Raw genomic sequence first — 18,080 nt, 5'->3', positions numbered from 1 at the left:
CTTGTTTTTGTTGAAATTGTCCACATGCTTCTTGTGGATTTCAGTGGCTTCTCTGTAGCTTGACATGGAGGTTGTTAGAGCGATCCAGCATTTCTGTGTTCTCAAATAATATGCTGTGTCCTTTTATTGTTGCAGGTCATACACATTAATCCTTTTCATCCCAGGATGCATCTACAACAGGTATGGGCAAACTTTGGCCCTCCAGGTGTTTTGGACTTCAACTCCCACCATTCCTAACAGCTTACCGGTGGCTAGGAATTGTGAGAGTTGTAGCCCAAAACACCTGGAGGGCCAAAGTTTGCCCATTCCTGGTGTAGACGCGTTAACTTGACAGACTCTGGCTTGGTCAATTGAGTGACCTCAGGAAAGTCACATTCTCTCAGCCTCAAAGGGAGGTCAAGAAATTTTGCCAAGAAATTCCTGTGAAAACTTATTTCCTTTGCCATCTCAACCACATCCCACTGCATTCCATTAAGAGGGAGAAATGTTCCTTTTTGTCAGTTCTGAATAATGGGCCATTATTTATTTTTTCTGGAAAAAAAAAGGTTCCCAGCATTAAAATGTGTAATCAGTTTTCTCCCTATCTTTCATCATTTTGGCCTTTTCTGTTCCTTTCTAAAGGAAACAACGCGGATTGCTCCATTATTTATTCTCACCCTCCTCCAGACTTTGGGATATGCGAAGGAGGCATCTCTCCCTGCATTCTTGTATGGATTGTTTGTGATTTGTTTTGTTATTCAATCCAGCACACAGTGTTGCTGGGTTTGTTTTGTTTTCTGTTAGGGAGAATAACAAAAGTTGCAAGACGTGCAACAAAACTGTAATATTGAATCATTTCCAGAATATATTACCAACCGATCCGGGAGGGAGGAAATATTCCCTTGCAAGAAAGAATGTCCTTGTGGACCTAAATAGGTAAAGGTTTTCCCCTGATATTAAGTCCAGTCGTGTCCGACTCTGCTCATCTCCATTTCTAAGCCAAAGAGCCAGCTTTGTCCATAGACTCCATATAAACCCCATATAAGTGAGGTTTATATGGCTCGAGAGCAGTACGTGTGAAAAAGATCTTGGAGTCCTCGTGGACAGCAAGTTAAACGTGAGCCAACAATGTGATGTGGCAGCAAAAAAAGCCAATGGGATTTTGGCCTGCATCAATAGGAGCATAGTGTCTAGATCTAGGGAAGTCATGCTATCCCTCTATTCCGTCTTGGTTAGACCACACCTGGAATATTGTGTCCAATTCTGGGCACCACAATCGAAGAGAGATATGGACGAGCTGGAATGTGTCCAGAGGACGGCAACTAAAATGGTCAAGGGTCTAGAGAACAAGCCCTATGAGGAGCGGCTTAAAGAGCTGGGCATGTTTAGCCTGAAGAAGAGAAGGCTGAGAGGAGACATGATAGCCATGTATAAATATGTGAGAGGAAGTCCCAGGGATGAGAGAGCAAGCTTGTTTTCTGCTTTCCTGGAGACTAGGACGTGGAGCAATGGCTTCAAACTACAAGAAAGGAGATTCCATCTGAACATTAGGAAGAACTTCCTGACTGTGAGATCTGTTCAGCAGTGGAACTCTCTGCCCCAGAGTGTGGTGGAGGCTCCTTCTTTGGAGGCTTTTAAACTGAGGCTGGATGGCCATCTGTCATTGGTGTTTTGAATGCAATATTCCTGCTTCTTGACAGGGGTTGGACTGGATGGCCCAGGAGGTCTCTTCCAACTCTAGGATTCTATGATTCTATGACTCCTCCAAGGTCATGTGGCTAGTATCACTGCATTTATTTATTTATTTATTTACAGCATTTATATACCGCTTTTCTCACCCCTAAGCGGTTTACTCTAAGCAGGGGACTCTAAGCGGTTTACACATATATAATGGCAAAAATTCAATGCCTTACCACTACAACATTAAAACCACACTTTAAACATAAGGTAAAGGTAGTCCCCTGACATTAAGTCCAGTCATGTCTGACTCTGGGGTGTGGTGCTCATCTCCATTTCTAAGCCGAAGAGCCGGCGTTGTCCGTAGACACCTCCAAGGTCATGTGGCCGGCATGACTGCATGGAGCGCCGTTTAAAACAGTACATCATCAAATATCAAAACAGTTATTAAAACCATAAAACAATCCCATCAGTCGAGTCGCCGTCCCAGTCCTTGTCCCACTAAAACAGTTTTTCTCAACCTTCCTAATGCCGCAACCCCTTAATACACTTTCTCATGTTGTGGTGACCCCCAACCATAACATTATTTTCGTCGATGCTTCATAACTGTAATTTTGTTACTGTTATGAACTGTAATGTAAATATCCAATATACAGGATATATTTTAATTCACTGGACCAAATTTGGCACAAATACCCAAAAACCCAAATTTGAATACTACTGGGATTGGGTGAGGGATTGATTATGTCATTTGGGAGTTGTAGTTGCTTTCATTTATAGTTCGCCTACAATCAAAGAGCATTCTGAACTTCACCAACAATACAATTGAACCAAACTTGGCACATAGAACTCCCATGATTAACAGAAAATACTGGATGGATTTGATGGGCATTGACCTTGAGTTTTGGAGTTGTAGTCCACCTACATCCAGAGAGCACTGTGGATTCCAACAACAATGGATCTGGACCATACTTGGCACAAATCCTCAATATGCCCAAATGTGTAAACTGATGGAGTTTGGGAGAAATAGACATTGACATTTGGTAGTTGTAGTTGCTGGGAATTATAGTTAACTTACAACCAAAGAGCATTCTGAACTCTACCAATGATAGAATTGGCCCAAACTTCCCATGCAGAACCCCCATGACCAACGGAAATACTGTGTTTTCTGATGGTCTTTGGTGACCCCTCTGACAACCTCTCATGACTCCCCTAGGGGTCCTGACCCCCAGGTTGAGAACCACTGCACTAAAAGCTGCATACATCAATTGTCCGAAGGCCTGGTCCCAAAACCATGATTTTATTTTTCTAAAGGTCAGGAGCGAGTGAGCAGATCTTACCTCCTTTGGGAGTGTGTTCCATAGGTGGGGAGCTACAACTGAGAAGGCCCTGCTCCTCGTCCCTGCCAGCCGCATTTGCGCTGTTGACGGGAGCGAGAGCAGGGCCTCCCCGGATGGTCTTAAATTGCGAGGTGGGACGTAGGGGCAGATGCGTTCGGACAAGTAAGCAGGGCCCAAACCGTATAGAGCTTTATAGGTCAAAACCAGCACTTTGAATTGGGTTCAGAGATGGACTGGCAGTCAGTGGAGCTGGCGTAACGGGGGTGGTATGCATGGAGTGCCGTTACCTTCCTGCCAGAGCAGTACCTATTGATCTACTCACATCCGCGTGTTTTCGAACTGTTAGAGTGACCAAAGCTGGGGTTAATAACGGGATCTCACGCCACTCTCCGGATTCGAACCTGTGACCTTTTGCTCAACAAGTTTAGCAGCTCAGCAGTTTAACCTGCTGTGCCACCGAGGGCCCTAAATACTTGCTGTTTTAATCATTATTACTATTGTTAGCAATTTAATATCCTGCTATTATCCCTTGGGAAGAACCAAATTGGCTTCCCAAATATGTATTATCATCAATATTGCTATCAGCAACAAATAAAGGTTATTATTATTACTATTAGCATTTATCATCATCATCATTAATATTAGTATTATGTTAACATGCTGCTCTTATCACTTGAGCAAGACCTAAAGCGGCTTCCCAAATATGTATCATCATAATCAATACTTTTTCAGGCCTTGGTGGTGGGGTTATGTGTTTGTAAAATATTCATTCTTTCATGTTCTGTTTATACTGTATTTATGTATGTAAATAAAAAATATAAATAATAATAATCAAGATATTATTATTATTATTATTATTATTATTATTATTATTATTGACTGCTGTTATCTCTTGATTGGGACCCAAAGGGGCTTTCCAAATTTTCCAAATATGCAGATCCAATATTTTTTCTGGCCCCCAAAATACACTGAATTGCTGTACCTCTGATAGCAAAAAAATAGTATTTAAGAGTTTAACTTGAGGACAAGAAGTGGACTTCTGGACACATTGATTTATTTTTATTTATTTTTCAGTTGTCCACATCGAAAGGCAGCATAAGCAGAATGGCTGGAGTTCGAATCCCCGCTGAACCATTAGGTGAGTTGTACTCACCCCCAGAAAGCCTTTAGATGGGGTCACTGTAAGTCAGAAACAATACCAAAGTCATCCTAAGGTTTCCCCTTGACATTAAGTCTAGTGGTGTCCGACTCTGGGGGTGGTGCTCATCTCTGAAGAGCCGGTGTTGTCCATAGAAACCTCCAAGGTCATGTGGCCGGCATGACTGCATGGAGCGCCATTACCTTCGCACTAGAGCGGTACCTATTGATCAACTCACATTTGCATGTACGTATTCGAACTGCTAAGTTGGCAGGAGCTGGGCCTAACAATGGGAGCTCACCCTGCTCCTCGGATTTGAACTGCCGACCAAGTTCAGCAGCTCAGCAGTTTAAACCACTGCACACAAAAAATCATACTGATAGACCCCAAAGGATGCCCATGTTTTGCTGTGAAATTTTGGGCCAAACAGAGCACAGTAATTACCATTTTAAAGCCAGTTAAGAACATGAAAGAGAGTAGGAAGGGCAGACAGAGCAGGTGCTTCCTTCCTTCGACGGTTTCTGAAGCACGGGATTATTTTCCAACCAGCAAATGGAAAAATGTATGTCAGGAAATAATGAGGATCTGTCAACAGCTTTGGCCATTCGTTGGTCACGATGGTACATCCTATGTGTGTGTTTTGTGTGTTGTTTCATTGCATTATTGGCCCTGAAGACATGCCCTCCCAATTTGGCAGGGAGCCCCCATTCATCCTCTTTCATCCCAGGATGCATCTACAACAGGTATGGGCAAACTTCGGCCCTCCAGGTGTTTTGGACTTCAACTTCCACAATTCCTAACAGCCGGTAGGCTGTTAGGAATTGTGGGAGTTGAAGTCCAAAACACCTGGAGGGCCGAAGTTTGCCCATGCCTGATCTACACTGTAGTATCAATCCAGTGTGACCCCACTTTAACTCCCATGGCCCACGACTATGGGATTCTGGGAGTTGCAATTTCACAAGGCCTTTTATCTTCTCTGCCAAACTACATCTCCCATTACACCATAGCATTGTAAAACATTGACCCAGCAAGGTATAAACAAGAAGTTGTTTACTTTAGTAGTTAATAGGATGACAATCATATCTTCATCGTATGTCTTTAAGGTAGAAAATCCATGTCAACTTTTTACTTTTTGTATTTAATAATTATTCTGATGTATTGGAAAAAACAAATGAGTTTGCATTTATTTACATTGCCGAAAATACATATATGTATATGAAATATATACAATATATTAATGCATATTTTTACAAACAGGATCAGCTAAAAATAATAACATATAGAGCTGGAGAGGAAGAGATGTATATATGGGGAAAGGCTGCAAAGTGGTTCATACCTGTTATTATTATTAGGTTTACCTATTATTATTTTATTTATACAACAAAATGAGTCCACAGCAGACAAGATCACTCTGCTGGTTGTTGTATTGGATCACCTATTATTATTATTATTATTATTATTATTATTATTATTATGCTGGATGGTGCCTTCCTGGCTGGCAGAGTGTGGTTGAACTGGATGGCATTTGGAGATCCCTTCCCACTCTGGGCATTTATGATGCTTCGTAAAAGAGGGGACATATTAAACAGAGGCTGGATGGCTGTCTGTTGGGAGAGTTTGGATGGTGTCTTCTTTCCCGGCACAAGGGGGTTGGACTAGGTGACCTTTAGAGATCCTTTCCTACTCTAGGAATTTATGATTCTATGTCAGGGGTATATGTTTTTAAGCAGAGGCCAGATGGCTGTCTGTCAGGAGGGCTTGATGGTGCCTTCTTGCCTGGCATAAGAGAGTCGGGCTGAATGGTCTTTAGAGATTCTTTACTACTCTATGAGTTTATGATTCTATGTCATGGTGAGACATACAGTGTTTATATGTTTTGTTTTGTTTTTTGTCATGTCATGAGCGACCTGAGAAACTGCAAGTTGCTTCTGGTGTGAGAGAATTGGCCGTCTGCAAGGACGTTGCCCAGGGGACGCCCGGATGATTTTGATGTTTTATCAACCTTGTGGGAGGCTTCTCTCATGTCCCTGTATGAGGAGCTGGAGAGGCAGATGAGGGAGCTCATCTGCCTCTCCCGGGATTTGAACCTGCAACCTGTCTGTCGATCTTCAGTCCTGCCGGCACAGGGGTTTAACCCACTGCGCCACCGGGGGCTATATGTTTATATGTTGTTAAGCAGGGACTGGATGGCTATCTGTTGGCAGGGTTTGGATGTTGTCTTTCTGCCTTGCAGATTGCGGTTGGATTGAATGACCTTTAGAGATCCCTTCCTTCTCTAGGAGTCTATTCTTCTATGTCAAAGTGGGGAGGGCATGTAGTTGTTAAACAGAGGCTGGATGGCTGTCTGTTGGGAGGTCCTGGATGGTGCCTTCCTGCCTGGCAGAAGGGGGTCGGACTGGATGGCCTTTAGAGATCCTTTCCTACTCCAGGAGTTTATGATTCTATGTCAAGGTGAGACATATAGTGTTTATATGTTGTTTAGCAGAGGCTGGATGGCCATTTGTTGGAAGGTTTGGATGGTGTTTTTCTGCCTGGCAGATTGCGGTTGGACTGGATGATCTTTAGAGATCCCTTCCTACTCGAGGAGTCTATCCTTCTGTGTGAAAGTGGGGAGGGCATATAGTTGTTAAAACAGAGCCTGAATGGCCATCTGTTCGGATGGTTTGGATGGTGCCTTCCTGTTTGGCAAAAGGGGGTTGGACTGGATGGCCTTTAGAGATCCCTTCCTACTCTAGGAACCTATCCTTCTATGTCAAAGTGGGGAGGGCATATAGGTGTTAAACAGAGGCTGGATGGCTATCTGTTGGGAGGGTTTGGATGGTGCCTTCTTGCTTGGCCTAAGGGGTTGGGCTGGATCACCTTTAGAGACCTCTTCCAACCCTAGAAATTTATAATTCTGTATGGGGAGGGGGCATATAGTGTTTATATGTTATTAAGTAAAGGCTGGATAGCCATCTGTCAGGAAGGTTTGAATGGTGTCCTTCAGCCTGGCAGATTGCAGTTGGACTGGATGGCCTTTATAGATTGGACTGGATGGCCTTTAGAGATCCCTTCCTGCTCTAGGAGTCTATAATTCTATGTCAAAGTGGGGAGGGCATATAGTTGTCAAACAGAGGCTGGATGGCCATTTGTCAGGATGGTTTGGATGGTGCCTTCCTGTCTGGCAAAAGGGGGTTGGACTGGATGGCCTTTAGAGATCCCTTCCTACTCAAGGAGTCTATCCTTCTATGTAAAAGTTGGGAGGGCATATAGTTGTTAAACAGAGCCTGGATGGCCATCTGTTGGGAGGGCTTGGATGGTGCCTTCCTGCCTGGCAGAAGGGGGTCAGACTGGATGGCCTTTGGGGGTCCCTTCCAACTCTGGAATCCTTGGATTCTATGCCTTCCCCACCTTACCTGGTGTTGACAGGCGGGGGTCGTGGGGTCCCCAGGGCCAGGTCCAGCAGTTCCAGTCAGGCGGTGTCCCATCAGGGGTCCAGGAGGGGCGCATGGTGAGGGTCAAAGGGCACGGAGACCCCCTCCAGGAAGGACCCTGTGGAGCAGCCAGCCTGGCGAGTGACAGGGATCTTTCTGCCTTGTGCTCCAGGAGAGGAAGCCTCAGGGGGAGGAGCCCTGCCTTTGCCTCCTCCTCCCTCTCCTCCTCCTCCTCCCCTTAAGCCCCCCTCCTGTGACCCCTGGCCCTCCTTTCCCGGCCCCTCCCTTCCCAAAGGGGTCCTGTGGGCAAGAGTTGCTCAGAAGGGCTTGCCTTCCCAATAGCAGCAGCTTGGCTTCCCAGTGGAGATAGATTAGAACCAGCATGATCATAATCATCCTTGTTTTTGCCTCCTTCACAAGACTGAAAGAAAAAAAAGTCAGTGAGGCCAACTTCGGCCCTTCCTCCAGGTGTTTTGCACTTCAACTCCCACCATTCCCTGCCAAGGAGTGCTAAACTACAACTCCATTCTGTAGCATTGAGCCTTGGGCATCAAAGTAGTGTCCCAACGGCATTTGTTTGAGAGTGTAGATCGGGCATGGGTCAACTTGGGTTGTCCTTCCAGGTGTTTTGGACTTCAACTACCACAATTCTTAACAATCACAGGCCCCTTCCTTTTCCTTTTCCCTTTCATTTTTCGCTTAAGCAGCTGAGGGTGAAAAGGAGAGGGTCTGAGGCTGTTAGGAATTGTGGGAGTTGAAGTCCAAAACACCTGGAGGGAGGGCCCAAGTTGGCCTCACTGACTTTTTTTTCTTTCAGTCTTGTGAAGGAGGCAAAAACATGCCTGGTGTAGATGCATTGTTGCATGATTCAAGAGACAATCCTTGCTTCTCTCCAAGAGGAGCCCAAAAAGTGCAGATTCTCCAAAGCAGCGTTTCTCAACCTGAGCATCGAGACTCCTGTGAGGGTCGCGAGGAGGGTGTCACAGGGGTCACCAAAGACCACTCGAAAACACAGTAGCTTCTGTTGATCATGTGAGTTCTGTGTAGTAAGGTTGGCCCAATTCTGTCATTGGTGGGGTTCAGAATGCTCTTTGATTGCCGGTGAACTATAAATCCCAGCAACTACAACTCCTAAATGTCAAGATCTATTTCCCCCAAACTCCACCTGCGTTCACATTTGGGCATATTGAGTATCCATGCCAAGTTTGGTCCAGATCTATCATTGGTGGGGTTCAGAATGCTCTTTGATTGCCGGTGAACTATAAATCCCAGCAACTACAACTCCCAAATGTCAACATCTATTTCCCACAAACTCCACCTGTGTTCACATTTGGGCATATTGAGTATCCATGCCAAGTTTGGTCCAGATCTATCATTGGTGGGGTTCAGAATGCTCTTTGATTGCCGGTGAACTATAAATCCCAGCAAGTACAACTCCCAAATGACAAGATCTATTTCCCCCAAACTCCACCTGTGTTCACATTTGGGCATATTGAGAATTCATGCCAAATTTGGTCCAGATCCATCATTGTTTGAGTCCACAGTGCTCTCTGAATGTAGGTGAACTACAACTCCAAAACTCAAGGTCAGTGTCCACCAAACCCTTCCAGTATTTTCTGCTGATCATCATGGGATTTCTGTGTGCCAAGTTTGGTTCAATGCCATCATTGGTAGAGTTCAGAATGCTCTTTGACTGCAGGCGAACTATACATCCCAGCAACTACAACTCCCAAATGACAATCCCTCAACCCCATCAGTCTTCAAATTGGGGATATTGGGTATTTGTGCCAAATTTGGTCCAGTGAATGAGAATACATCCTGCATATCCGATATTTACATGACAATTCATAACAGTAGCAAAATGACAGTTACGAAGTAGCAACAAAAACAATGTTATGGTTGGGGGTCACCACAACAGGAGGAACTGTATTAAGGGGTCGCGGCATTAGGAAGGTTGAGAAACACTCATGCAGATGGTCTTGGGGTTCCCTTCCACCTCTAGGTTTCTATATAGACACTCAATGATTAGTGCGGGAGAGGTCGGGGGAAAAAGGACGTCCACGTTTCAATCAAATCAAATGAGTGAATTGTCGAAGGCTTTCGTGGCCAGGATCACTGGGTTGTTGTGAGTTGTCTGGGATGTATGGTCATGTTCCAGAAGCATTCTCTCCTGACATTTCACCTGCATCTATGGCAGGCATCCTCAGAGGTTGTGAGGTCCTCATTATTTATTTGTTTGTTTGTTTGTTTATGTATTTACTGTATTTGTATACCGCCTTTCTCAGCCCGTAGGCGACTCAAGGCGGTTAACAGGGCAAAATTCAATGCTTACAATGTCACAAATACAATTAAAAACATAACATATAATAAAAACGAAACAAATCAATAAAATATAAATCCATAGTGTCTCCTTGTTAAAAACGTTGTCCGGACTCATTGTCCAGTCATTCCATTTTCCTATGTCAGTTACTCAGCATTTGCAAACGCTTGTTCAAAACGCCACGTCTTGACTTTTTTTCCGGAATGTTAAAAGGGGTGGCCAATCTAATATCTATAGGGAGGGTGTTCCACAGCTGAGGGGCCACCACCGAGAAGGCCCTGTCTCTCATCTCTGCCAAACGTACTTGTGACGAAGGACATAACCTCTGAAGATGCCTGCCATAGATGTAGGGGAAACGTCAGGAGATAATGCTTCTGGAACATGGCCATACAGCCCGTAAAACTCACAACAGCCTTCAAGGAGTGGCTTTGCAAGACCTGAGCTGCTGACATCAAGGAGGGTCAGAGGTCTCCCATTCATAGAGTCACCATCAATCAAAGCCATTGGCAGATAACAACAACAACAAGAAGAAGATTGATGACTTTCTGATCGATTGGAGGAGGGGGAGAGGAAGAGAGCAAGGAGAGGAAAGGACAGCCAAGAGGGAGGCTTTGCCAACCGCCAGCCTCAGGGCTGCAGCCGAACTGGTGGATCCAGATCCATCAAACCATCATCCTGTTTACATTGCAAAGTAGCAAGCAGGGGCCCCATTTTGCCCCCCAGGCAGGCTGGCCTGATGCTGCAATCCTGAACAACGGCGGGGCTTGTTTTGCAGTAAACGGGCTTCAGGTTGCATCCGTTGTTGTTGAGTCGAAACTCCCAGCAGCCGAACTTAGGTCCCAATTGCTTACTGGGAGCTGCAGTTCGACCCCTGAAGAGGCACATAGTTCTCACACTTTGGGGCAGTGAATCCACTTTGGGTTTTAGTCTGACCTTTAAAAGGCTTCTTGACCTGTTTGAGGAATAAGGTTCAGCCGATTGGATAGGACAGTAGCTCCTATAAATCAGATTCATGGTCCCATGAGAAACTGAAGATAGAACCATAGAGTTGGAAGAGACGTCATGGGCCATCCAGTCCAACCCCCTGCCAAGAAGCAGGAAAATTGCATTCAAAACATCCCCAACAGATGGCCATCCAGCCTCTGTTTAAAAGCTTCCAAAGAAGGAGCCTCCACCACACTCTGGCGCAGAGAGTTCCACTGCTGAACAGCTCTCATAGTCAGGAAGTTCTTCCTAATGTTCAGATGGAATCTCCTTTCTTGTAGTTTGAAGCCATTGCTCCACGTCCTAGTCTCCAGGGAAGCAGAAAACCAAGCTTGCTCTCTCATCCCTGGGACTTCCTCTCACATATTTATACATGGCCATGATGTCTCCTCTCAGTCTTCTCGTTTTCAGGCTAAACATGCCCAGCTCTTTAAGCCACTCCTCATAGGGCTTGTTCTCAAGACCCTTGATCATTTGAGTCGCCTTTCTCTGCGCAAATAATGAAAGCCAATTTATCTCGGAGTGCGACTCCCAGCTTCCCTGATTGCAGAATTATATTGTGATCTTTTCCTACTTGGAGAGATGATGGGATAGCTATATAAATAAAAATGTAATCTTCGTTTGTGGGATTAGCATAACTCAAAAACCATTGGGCGAATTGACACCAAATTTGGACACAAGACACCTAACAACCCAATGTATGTCCTTCACTCAAAAAAAAATTGATTTTGTCATTTGGGAGTTGTAGTTGCTGGGATTTATAGTTCATCTACAATCAAAGAACATTCTGAACACCACCAATGATGGAATTGAACCAAACTTGCCACACAGTTCTCCCATGACCAACAAAAAATACTGGAAGGGTTTGGTGAGCAGTGTCCTTTGGTTTTGGAGTTGTAGTTCACATCCAGAGATCACTGTGGACTCAAACAATTATGGGTCTGGACCAAACTCTACACGAAGACTCAATATGCCCAAATGTGAACACTGGTGGAGTTTGGAGGAAATAGAATCTTGACATTTGAGAGTTATAGTTGCTGGGATTTATAGTTCACCTACAGTCAAAGAGACTTCTGAACTCCACAAATGATAGAATTGGGCCAAACCTCCCACACAGAACCACCGTGTGGGCCACAGCAACGTGTGGCAGGGGACGGCTAGTAGTAGTAGTAGTAGTAGTAGTAGTAGTAATAATAATAATAACAACACTTTATATCAGTAAGTATTATTTATTATTATTTATTTATTATTTGCACTTGTTAACCGCCACTCTCAGCCCGAAGGCGACTCGTAGCGGTGTACAGAACATAGAACATAAAGGACAACAGGTTACAATAGATCAGGACCATAACACACATCTTACTAATACACAGCTACTTAACTAAAAATCCGCTTCGTCTTGTTTGGGCCATAATCAATCTCGTAGTCATGGTCCATTCCGGTGGTCATTCCAAAAACATAGCACTTAGTTGAAGGCCTTTTCGAAGAGCCAGGTTTTCAGGCCCTTGCGAAAGGCCATGAGGGAAGGCGCCTGTCTGATTTCAGCAGGGAGGGAGTTCCATAGCCGGGGGGCCACCACCGAGAAGGCCCGCTCTCTTGTCCCCGCCAGGCGAGCCTGTGAGGCAGGCGGGACTGAGAGAAGGGCCTCCCCGGATGATCTTAAGGTCCTCGTGGGCTCGTAGGCCGAGATGCGGTTCTCAAGGTATTTTGGGCCGGAACCGTTTAGGGCTTTGTAGGATAACACCAGCACCTTAATTAATATCCCCCACTTTCTGATGGAAGTTGGAGGGCCTTAAGGAAGGCGTCTGCCCTCCGATGCTGAAGGTTTTCCCGGAACCCGGAGCCTCCTTGGCTGTCGGATCAGCTTCCATGGTAACAGGATCTGGACTCTGGATCTGCAGATAGCACTTTGGGCATACCTTGCTCCCTCCTTATCAGCTAAATCCAACAAAGGCACAAGAACAGGCTTGAAGAAGTCGTCCAAAAAGCCAATTTCCCCGCTGGATGCATTTCGGGGTATTGATTTCAGCCAAAGTTTTGACCTCTGCACTGAATATTATTTCATCTGGAGAATTTGGAGAATCTGGACTTCTTGGGCTTTTCTTGGAGAGAAGCAAGGATTGTCTTTTGAATCATGCAACAATGCATCTACACCAGGCATGGGCCAACTTGAGTCCTTCAGGTGTTTTGGACTTCAACTCCCACCATTCCTAACAGCCTCTGGCCCCTTCCTTTTCCCCCTCAGCCACAGGGAAGGCTAGGAAACTTGGGAAACTACATCTCCCAGGATCCCATAGCATTGAACTCTGGCAGTTTACGTGCAATCAAACTGCATTCATTCGGCAGTGGTATTATTATGATGATGAACTTTATTTATATCCTGCCTTTCTCCCAATGGCTAACAATCCCATACAGATGACTTCGTCGCACTAGAGAGTGAATCCACTGCCTCCTGCAGAATTCTGGGGTTTGTAGTTCAAGGAGGAGCCTTTAACAGCCTCACTAAACTACAAACCCCAGAATTTAGCAGCAGGCACAAACTGGATTTAAAGTGGATTCATTTTCTAGTTTGATGAGGTAGTTATTATAGTCAAGTTTAAAAAGTGCTACATAAAAGTTATATATATATATATATATATATATATATATATATATATATATATATATATAAGTGTGGTAAAAGCATATTTAAATACACTTAAAATGGCCTTGAAACTCAGTGTGGTTGCACCCAGAGCAGGTTCTGACCCTTGAAACTCACATGGGACTGTTTTGGATATGTTAAAGTTTGTCCACATAACTTTTGGAAGATCTAATTATTTGGAAAACATGAATATTATCTTTGTTACACCATTGTAAATAGTCCCATCGTATTTGTTCCCCACGCTTGTGTACTATACGAATTAATTGAGTATTCTCATGATTAATTGAATTGATACTTTTGCTGAAGTTTATAGCAACAGGACATTAGTGTATTTGCCTTGGAAAACTACCCCTCCCAGGACCCCGTAGCATTGAGCAATGGCAGCTAAAGTGGTGTCAAACTGCATTCATTCCACACGGTATAGATGCTCACAGAGGAGGCTATGGACCTTGGAAAACTACATCTCCCAGGATCCCACAGCCTTGATCCATTGCAGTTCAAGCAGGGCCAAACTGCATTCACCCCACAGTGTGAATGCACCCCTAGATTCAAACTCGGAACCAATAGGCAACCAGGTTCAGAGCCAGGAGTAATTTCTCCTTAGTGGAACTACCGGCCCAAAGCATGCTCTGAGACATTGGGAACCAATAGGGAGAGTAAAAAAAAAAAGGGGGGGGGGGGACGACAGACTCACCTGCCTCAGAAACACTGCCCTCTTTGTGCTGCTCGTATGCTTTGCATGAGGCTGGAACCAGAGCCCAAACCTCTCAATTAGGGGTTTAAGAGGGATCTGCTTCCTCTGTCTTGGCGCTGAGGCCTACTTCAATGTGTCTGTAGCGAAAAGCACCTTTTTCTGGATCAGAATTTGTTATTTATTTCCACTCTTCTCACCCCGAAGGGGACTCAGAGCAGCTTACAAGATATATATATATATACATACACACACACACACACACACACACATACATATATACATACATACACACATACACTATATTATTTTATTAGCATAGTACAATATCAGTATTATATATTACTATATTGTACTATACCATTATATTGTAGTATCATTAGTAATACTAGCCGTCCCCTGCCACGTGTTGCTGTGGCCTTCATGGGGGTTCTGTGTGGGAGGTTTGGCCCAATTCTATCATTGGTGGGGTTCAGAATGTTCTGTGATTGTAGGTGAACTATAAATCCCAGCAAGTACAACTCCCAAATGTCAAGATTCTATTTTCCTCAAACTCCACCAGTGTTCACATTTGGGCATATTGAGTATTCATGTAGAGTTTGGTCCAGATCCATCATTGTTTGAGTCCACAGTGATCTCTGGATGTAGGTGAACTACAACTCCAAAACCAAAGGACACTGCCCTCCAAACCTTTCCAGTATTTTCTGTTGGTCATGGGAGGACTGTGTGGCAAGTTTGGTTCAATTCCATCGTTGGTGGGGTTCAGAATGCTCTTTTATTGTAGGTGAACTATAAATCCCAGCAACTACAACTCCCAAATGATAAAATCATTTTTTTTGAGTGAAGGACATACATTGGGTTGTTAGGTGTCTTGTGTCCAAATTTGGTGTAAATTGGCCCACTGGTTTTTGAGTTCTGTGAATCCCACAAACTAACATTACATTTTTATTTATATAGATTACGTGTAATATAAAATATATAATTATAATATCATATTATTATTATATTGTATTACATGAATATTAATATTATATTGTATTATATTATTGTTCATATTATTATTATTAATATTATATTAATATTATATTGTATTACATTATTATTATTATTATTATTAATAATAATAATAATAATAATAATAATAATATTATATTGTATTACAGAATGGAGATGAGGGGTCGCTCCAAAGGGGAAAGGTAAGCTGGGAGGCACAAAGACCAGAGAAATGGACACTTTAAAGCAGGCTTGGGCAAACCTTGGTCCTCCAGGTGTTTTGGACTTCAACTCCCACAATTCCTAGCAGCCTCAGGTCCTTTCCTAACAGCCTCAGTCCAAAACACCTGGAGGGCCCAAGTTTGCCCATGCCTGCTCTAAAGGCTGTGTATCAGAGGCATACGGTTTTCATTTGTGGATCACAAAAACACCAGAGTCATTGAGAGTATCCTTTATTACAGAGCTGGCCGATCAAAAAGGCATACAGTCAACCAGTAGTACATCAACCAAAGTACTGCTGAAAAAATACAGATCTGTTTAACCATTTGTTAAAACCACAGAAATGGAAAAAAAGGCAGCTGGTAAGATGGAAAAGAGAGCTTGTTCTTGATTACGTGACACTTTTTAAATCTTTCTACAGATGTTCTAGTCCCTCTAGTATAAACCTCCTTACACTACATGACTTAGAAATTACAAAACAATAGGGCCTTTTCTCATTTGTAGTTTCCCCACTTCAATGGGGCCCTGTCCCCCTAACCCTTCTGTGCTTGGATGGGTTAGGACTGTGCACAAAGAGGGGGAATACTGGCTGAGAAGTGACTCACAGTCAACGACTACAAACCATGGAATGGAGGCGGATGCTTTTTCCTGTGTTTCCAACAACAAAAAGTCATGGCAGGTCCCTCGAGGTGTCCCTTGGCGGGGCGGGTGGGTGATGGATGGACAATGGAGGCGGCCAAAGCTTAGAGGGCCTACGTTCTGCTTCCTGTGATGGATCAGGACTTCGCATCCATGATGTAGAAGCGGTACATCAAGCCCAGGACCAGGGCCCCCACAATAGGAATCAGCCACACCGTCCAGAAACTGCAAAGAAAGGAAAAAAGAAAGGAAAAGAAGAGGGTGAACCTTGTATGTATGTATAAAAAAGTAAAGGTTTCCTCTTGGCATTAAGTCTAGTTGTGTCTGACTCTGGAGGATGGTGCTCATCTCAATTTCTAAGTTGAAGAGCCGGCGTTGTCCGTAGATGCCTTCAAGGTCATGTGGTCAGCATGACTGCATGGTGCGCCATTACCTATTGATCTACTCACATTTTGCTAGGTTGGCAGAAGCTGGGACTAACAACTGAAGCTCACCCTGCTCCCCAGATTCGAACTGCCAACCTTTCGGTCAGCAACTTCAGCAGTTCAACGGTTTAACCCACTGCGCCACCAAGGGCTCCCGGATGTATGTATACATGTGCCATAAACAAAGGGAAAGGACTGCAGGGAAACTCAGCAACAGATAATAGGAGAGGAATTGGGACAATTTTCTAATTGTTAAAAAGGGAGCATTACTTGGCATTAATGTGACAGTTGTTGTTTTCATTACATCCAGAGCATACTTTACCTTGGCTCATTTGAGAGGGATTTGTTTGGACGATATTAATATTATATCAAAATACTGTAATACTTTAGCTTGACTTGTTCAAGGAAGATTTGCTTGGAACATCATCATCATTATTATATCAAGAAAATACCTTGACTTGTTTGAGGGATGATGATTATTGTTATTGTTGTTGTTATTATTATTATTATTATTATTATTATTATTATATCAAAACAATACTTTACTTTGACTTATTTGAGGGGTATTTTATTTTTATTTGGATCTTCATCAGCATCATGCTGATATACTCACAGGAACACCTCAGCAAGCGAGAATCCAAATGTGGCAGGCTAAACCCTGGAATCTCAATCAGTGGCTGAGGCCGAATGAGACACTCCCTCCTGGGTATACAGAAGACTGGGTGACTTGGAAGGTGCTGAACAGGCTGTGCTCTGGCACCACAAGATGCAGAGCTAATCTTCAGAAATGGGGTTACAAAGTTGGAGTCCACAACATGCGAGTGTGGAGAAGAGCAAACTACAGACCACTTACTACAATGCAACCTCAGCCTTGCCACATGCACAATGACCTTCTCACAGTGACACCAGAGGCACTCCAAGTGGCCAGCTTCTGGTCAAAAGAAATTTAGCATAATGCCAAGTTTTTAACTTTGTTTGTGTTTTAAATACATTTTAACCCTCAATTCTCTTCTGACATGATAAATAAAGAAATATCAGCATCTTAATCATTATTATATCAAGAGAATATCATACTAGTTGGAGGAGAGGTTTGGGATATTATTATTATTATTATTATTATTATTATTATTATTATTATTATATCAAGATAAAACTTTACCTTGAGTCGTTGGAGGGAGATTTGTTTGGATCCTAGGAAGAAAAAGAGAAACAAGGATGTCATGTCTGGTGGTGGTTACAATGATGGTTAACTTTATTTAGGTCTTGCCTTTCCCCCAAAACAGAGACACAAGGCATTAAAGGCACAAAACTACCAACAACATGAAAAAGATCAAGCATGAAAAGACATATCTGTTTTTAAAAACAGTGCAATGCAAATAATAGAAACAGAATAACATCTTCTCCAAGAGCCTTTTCTTTTCTCAGTTTAGGGTGTCCTGAGAGACCCCCAAGACCTCCCTCTGTCCTCAACTGTGGCTTCCTACAACACCCAGAAGTGTTTCACCATCTTTTCCTATCTTGAGCCTTAGGGAAATAATAATATTATTATTATTATTATTATTATTATTATTATTATTATTATTATTAACGATCCACCACCTGACCAAGCAGTATGGTC

The 18,080-nt window shown here is 43.5% G+C and overlaps 1 protein-coding gene across 1 annotated transcript in view; it reads right to left on the bottom strand.

Moving 5' to 3' along the window:
- Window positions 1–15,615: 15,615 nt before the first annotated feature.
- CYB5B (cytochrome b5 type B) overlaps window positions 15,616–18,080 on the bottom strand; it is a 30,854-nt gene continuing 28,389 nt past the window's right edge. The window contains exons 4-5 of the mRNA XM_060788106.2: window positions 17,622–17,653; window positions 15,616–16,262 (exon numbers count right to left, since the gene is read on the bottom strand). Of these exons, the coding sequence (XP_060644089.2) occupies window positions 16,175–16,262; window positions 17,622–17,653 (120 nt within the window). The 3' untranslated portion in view covers window positions 15,616–16,174. The remainder of the gene's footprint in view (window positions 16,263–17,621; window positions 17,654–18,080) is intronic.

The sequence above is a fragment of the Anolis sagrei genome, chromosome 8 (genome assembly GCF_037176765.1).
Source record: "Anolis sagrei isolate rAnoSag1 chromosome 8, rAnoSag1.mat, whole genome shotgun sequence".
NCBI lineage: Eukaryota > Metazoa > Chordata > Lepidosauria > Squamata > Dactyloidae > Anolis > Anolis sagrei.
Note: the sequence above shows the minus strand (reverse complement) of the source record. Positions and strands in the feature narration are given on the sequence as shown.